Raw genomic sequence first — 6220 nt, 5'->3', positions numbered from 1 at the left:
AAAAATAGGTCTATCAAATAATTAAAAAATCATAATTATAGAGACTTATCAGAGCAAATAACAAATGTGGACACACAGTCCACGAGGGTAAATAACCAAACAAAGCTGAAGCTACAAAACAAACGTGGACACACAATCCACGAGGGTAATACTAACCAAACGCAGCTTGAAGCTATGAAACAAACGTGAGTACGATGATCACGAATACTCATCCCTCTGTTCCACGTGCGTTGGCCATTGCATGGGGCTAGCACCTTCTATAAACACCCTGCTAGCTAGGTGTACCATCGCACGCCAAGAACTAATGGAGCTGCTGTTAGCAACCAGTGTTCTGTATAAAGTCCCTTTTTAAAACCATTTCTAAACATATGAGAAAATTATCACTTTCAAGTCACAATTCTTATTCTCAAATTCAAACTCGCATGAATCGTTTTCCATGGCAATTCAATAATTTTCAAAATAAAATTTCATAATTGAAATCCAAACTTATATTTATTGAGTAACTAGCATTTCAAATTTGATAAAGCTAATTTCACAAAATAAAGTAATTTTCATCAATAAAATCTCCAACAATCATGTTATTACTATTAGCATGATTTGCAGAAAAATGTAATATTTCTTAAAACTTAAAAATGAAGAAATTTAATTAACAAAGTATCCACTAATCAACATAATTATTAAAATAATCAATGTAACAAAATAAATTTTAATAAGAAAAATTAACTGATAAATTAGTTGGAACGCTATCCACTTACCTAAAATTTTTAGAATTTAAATTTCTGCCCTCAACTGTAATCCAATCTCTTTTTTTTTTTTCCTCTTTCGAACTCCCTATAAATCATTTTTAAAATTTTATTCAATCCTTTTCCAACCTCACTCACTACTAATATTAAACTATAATACATTTGAGGCTTTTGAAAAAGAATAATCCTCACTAGCATTTGGTTAATACACTTAACATAAATCATTTCCAATCTACTCATAGAAATGCTAACATTCAATATTTTATCAACAACTATCCCTCTTCAAAAATTCTAATGAGATCCCATTACAACTTTCATAAGCAAATATCCTTCACAACTTCCAAATTAAATTTCATATTTCTATAAGAATAATGAATCTCCATAAATATTCAAAAATCAAGTTCAATTTCTTCTACCAAGCACTTCAACAATCATCTTATAGTCATTATTTCTCAAGTCCCACATCTCATCTCTTTTAACATAATCCTAACTAATTCTTCACTATTAACCAATTTAAACAAGGTCAATCCCATATGTATATTATTACCAGGCTTTAAGATGATTTCCAGCTCAAACTTAAATCTCCTCCTCTTTCCAACTGTACGGCAGCTACAGGGCACAAAATATGTATAACCTCAGGCATAATAACAGCAGAAAAACACACTTACAGCAATAACGAGCTATCTCAAGAAGGAAGAGGATGACCGAAGACTCGAAGACCTTGGGCACCAAAGTTTTCTGGCTCTCACACCGATTAGCCACAGCCTTCATAGCTGTGACCGACAACCACCCGCATTAGAAGAAAACAAAACAAAAATGCAAAAACCAACGACAGCTAGAGACAGGGGAAAATGGCAGATCTTCAATCAAAAGAGAAAAGAAACAAGAAACTTACCCCACGTGCGTGCAACTGCAGAGCTGAGGAGAAAGAGAAACACGCTCGCACCAGCATAAAAGAAGGAAGAAGCAGAAGTGGACGACAGGGGAGAAGGATTCAGTGATTCGACCCCCACAACAAGCAATAATGATAACGGAGAAGAGAATATCAGGCAGCAACGGCGACAGCATGATAATCGACGGCAAGATACGCAGAAGCATATTGATGAAGAAATGAAAGGAAATTTCGAACGCTTTCTCCCTCTCTCTCATAGGTTCTATCGCTTAAATGGTAGAGGAAGAAGAAAAAATCTGACTAAAAAGAGAGGATTGAGAAAATTACAAGGATGGACCCAAATTTTTTTATATATTATAACATAAGAGGTAAGGCATTTTCTCTTTAATTTTTTTTTGGTAATTTTCTCATGACCATGATAAAATAAAATTAGCCTATTACTTAAGAGAATTTGAACTTTGAATCTTCCAGTAAGTTGCTAGCTTAAGTTCTAATAAATAATCACCATCTACTTGTTAAATTGGAACAATTTAATAAAATATTAATTAGCAGAGAAATTTATTTAATTCAAAATTTATAGTCATTACAAAAGGCATGAGAAAGTATAGCAAATAGAGGAAGATAGTAGAATGGAGTTGATGCTAATGATCATAGAAATTTGAAAATGGAATTATTCTTGAATCAATGCTCCCATGAAAATAGACCGAAAATATATAAAAAATAGAAAAATAAATTAAATCTCATTGATGAATTAAGAAAAATTTTCGCATTAACATTAGCCTAAAATCTATTAACTAATGCAATAAGAGTCATTTTTTCTTGACTAATCAGATTGAAGCTATGAGATTCCTCTCCCTAACATTGGTCAGAAAGAGGTTTGAAACTCCTCCACCCCGACCGCCCAGTTCTCCACCATCGGCAACAAACTCATTTAGGAGAATGGCTGATCAATGATCAATTAAGACATATGAAATTGATAGACACAAAGATATTTTTGTACTAGAAACAAAAACTCTCTAGCGAGACTCGAAAGTATGGGAAACAACATAATTAACACTCTCGTAATAAATCACTTAAGGAAGTTTTGAAATAGAATTTAATACTCTAATCCTATAGAAAGAAAAACATTAATTAAAATAAATAAAAGAATAAATTAAATTCTATCAACAAATTAGAAAAAATATTTAATCACGTCAACCAATGAAATAATAATATTCATATTAATATTAGACTAAAATTAAATTGATCATACAAAAATTACTAGACCAATTGGTGAGAATAATTAATATTATACCAAAGTATGTTGAGTAATGAGAGAGAAGAGATTTATGACTAAACACCTTCATCCTACAAGATTTATATATTTAATTATTTATTTATTTATTAATTTAATTTAATGCTCTCGTCCAGTGAAAAGATAAAAATTATTTAAAATAAATAAAAATAAATAAATTAAATTATGCTAACCAATGAGAAAAAATATTTAATCACATCAACCAATGAAATAGTAATATTAATATTAGGTTAAAATTAAATTGATTATACAAAAATTAATGGGCCAATGAGAGAGAATAATTAACATTATACCAAAAATATATTGACCAATGAGAGAGAAGATATTTGTAACCAATCACCTTCATTCTATAAGATTTGTAGATATATATCGATTGATAGTGCTTCCTCCTTAAATATGGATAAGCTCTCACGACACAATTCAATTAAATTTGACATCTTCAAAAACACCAATCAATTAAAAATTAGAATAAAATATGGATAATTAAAAATTGATATAGATGGTTCACATGAAAAACGAACACCCTCTCCTTATTCTTGAAATAAAAACTTATTCAAGCTGAGGTCTAATATAATGGATCACCTATATATTAATATATGTGTGTGTGATCTTATACAATGAATTTTATTATTAGTGCGGCCATAGGAATCAAGTATTCAATTATGACAAAAATTCTTTTGTTTTTAAATTTTCATAGAATTGAAAAAACAACTATGGTATGCAAAGAGAGAAGTGCTAGAGCTACATCAAAAGATGATTTGAGCATTGACATTATAACCCAGAAATGGAAACTACATATATATGTATATATATATATATATATAAAACCATTCAATATTTTGATGGCAGCCTACCGCAAGTACAAGTGTTTTTTGAATAAAAAATTAAATAATTGTCTTAAAATCCTCCTCACTTGCATATGATACATTATAAAAAAATTAACTTTCAACGATGACAAAAGTTACCATTGAATGTTTTTAACCGTGACAAAAAGTCGCTAAGAGCTATCCCCGCTGAAAATATATCAACAACAGCACCAAACATTACAGTGAAAAAAGTCACACTACTACAAAAACGTAAATATAAGACGCCATAAAAAATAACGGTCAAATAAAAACACATCATATATGAGATAGGCGGGTGATGGTGATCAAATAAATGACGGGCCTTAAAAAAACTGTCATATATTACTAGACTTTAAATGACGGGTATTAAAAAATCCTATCATTTATTTCAGCCCAACATTTCATTTACTAGAAGAAAAAAAATAAAAAATAAATTTGAACTTTAAATGACGGGTATTTTAAAACCCGTCATATAAAGTTTAAACAATATATGACGGTTATAGAAAAAACTGTCATATATTTGTGCCCGCCGTTTCAAATTCTTAAAATAAAAAAAATAAAAAGTTTTAAAACTTTAAATGACAGGTGTTTAAAACACCCGTCATTTAAAGTCCAGAACTATATATGATCGGGTTTTCAAACGCCCGTCATATATTCGTGGCCAACGTTTGATTTTTCTTATTTAAAAAAATAAAAAAATGTAAGGCTTTAAATGACAGTTGTTTAAACAACCGTCATTTAAAGCCTTCCTTATATATGATGGGTGTTAAAACACCTGTCATATATTATGGAAATAAATGACGGGTATATAAATACCCGTCATTTATTCCCTTTTTATTTCAGTTTTCAGGTTCATTTTTTCATTCCCGCCCGTTCGTCGTCCCTGTTTTCTCTCTTCTCCTCTTCTACAAGAAATCGATAGAAATCTCTCAATCAGCCTTCATTCTTGTCGTCGACCACTGTAGTCCCTTGTCGGCATGAAAGTACTCTTCCTACACCGTCAGGTTCTTCTCTCATTGGCTTCCTCTTTGTGTTTCATCCTCTCTTCTCTAAGGTATATGGGTTTGTAATTTCTATGGTTTTTCTTCATTTTCTTCCAATATGCTTAGATTTCTAGATTATAGAATTGATTTATTTGAGATTATGGATTGTTTTATTAGTTGATTTTTGTTGTTTAAATATCTCCTCATGTTTTGCCCATTTTAATATTGTGGGTTGTTGAAAATTGCTAATGTTTGGTGTTTTATTGACTTGAGAATGATTGTAGATGATTTGCTTTGCCTTAGGATGATTATTAAGATGAAAATTAGTGATCAAAATGGGATATTTGTGATGATTGTATTTTTCTATGAATTTTGACTGATTTATTTCAATAATTTTTAATTTAAATTTTGTGCATTGTTTGATCAGAGTAGTTTATTATTCAAAACTACATATTGAAATGTACTAGTGTACCAGTTTTTATTACAATTGGAGTTTATCTTAGTGACGAAAACTGACACACGGTTTCTGTAAAAATCATTGCTATTTTATTGAATTTTTTACATTTGGTAAAGAATGATTTGTTCTTGGCTTGAGATTGTTAATATAGGATATGTGTAATCTTAGAATGATCAATGAGACAGAAAACATTGATTCAAAATGATGTTTATAGTGTTTTTCTTTTTTCTATGAATTTTGAACGAATTTTATATATAATTTTATAATAATTAGAGTTAATTTGAAAATGCTATTTTGTGAGAATTTCATTGGTTTTGTGATTGTATATAGTTGGAATTAGTTTGTTGAGCCAAGAATGAAAAGAGGGTTTTAGCCCGAGAAATACTTTTTTTATGTTGTTATGCTGCCGAATTTTTTATCGACGATTAAAGGAGTATGTGAATGCTCATACATTGTGACTCATGATTCATTAATTACTCTATATTATATGTACAGTAGTCAATTTCTTTATTAATAATTTTTCTATCATTCCTTTCCTATCTCTATATTCATGAGTCACTGATCACATTTCCTTGAATGAATTATCTTTTAGATTATAAAGTTATGGATAGAGAATGGATGTCTTCCAATCGATTAAGTAAAGAGTATTTGAATGGTGTGAAAGAGTTTATGAAGTTTGCTCTTGAGCATGTAAAAGACCCTAGAAGAATAGTGTGCCCTTATGTAAGATGTGGTCTTTTGAAGCAAATTAGTGCATCTGAGATGGAAGACCATTTAGTGTGCTATGGAATTGATGAAAATTACAAGTATTGGCATAAGCATGGAGAGACTAGAGGGGATGAGTCTACTAGTAATTGGGAGTATAAAGGAAGCTTTGAATCAGACGATCATAACTCAGATACTTATAGGGTAACTGTCTTGAAGAGATGGCCAATGCAATTGAAAGGAAACTTGAGGATTGTCCTGAAATGTTAAAGATGTTGAAAAGTGATGCAGAGAAGCCCTT

The 6220-nt window shown here is 30.4% G+C and overlaps 1 protein-coding gene across 1 annotated transcript; it reads right to left on the bottom strand.

The window, feature by feature from the left end:
• Positions 1–1132: 1132 nt before the first annotated feature.
• LOC129286314 (uncharacterized) lies at positions 1133–3973 on the bottom strand. The gene is made up of 4 exons (XM_054922307.1): positions 3895–3973; positions 2496–2578; positions 1639–1885; positions 1133–1516 (listed from the first exon to the last, which is right to left on the bottom strand). Exons 1-4 carry the CDS (start codon positions 3971–3973, stop codon positions 1353–1355), a joined length of 573 nt encoding a protein of 190 aa, XP_054778282.1. The 3' UTR covers positions 1133–1352.
• Positions 3974–6220: the final 2247 nt, after the last annotated feature.

The sequence above is a fragment of the Prosopis cineraria genome, unplaced genomic scaffold (genome assembly GCF_029017545.1).
Source record: "Prosopis cineraria cultivar Desert tree isolate PC_DT_omini unplaced genomic scaffold, ASM2901754v1 PC11, whole genome shotgun sequence".
Classification (NCBI taxonomy): Eukaryota; Viridiplantae; Streptophyta; class Magnoliopsida; order Fabales; family Fabaceae; genus Prosopis; species Prosopis cineraria.
The sequence above is the reverse complement of the archived record's forward strand: the minus strand, read 5'-3'. Positions and strand labels throughout refer to the sequence as shown.

Coding starts and splice junctions, on each gene's coding strand:
- LOC129286314 (XM_054922307.1), bottom strand. CDS start 3,973: ATGTTTGGTGCTGTTGTTGATATATTTTCAGCGGGGATAGCTCTTAGC. Junction 2,579..3,894: donor ACGGTTAAAAACATTCAATG/GTAACTTTTGTC, acceptor ATCATTGATCAG/CCATTCTCCTAAATGAGTTT. Junction 1,886..2,495: donor CAAACCTCTTTCTGACCAAT/GTTAGGGAGAGG, acceptor AACCTATGAGAG/AGAGGGAGAAAGCGTTCGAA.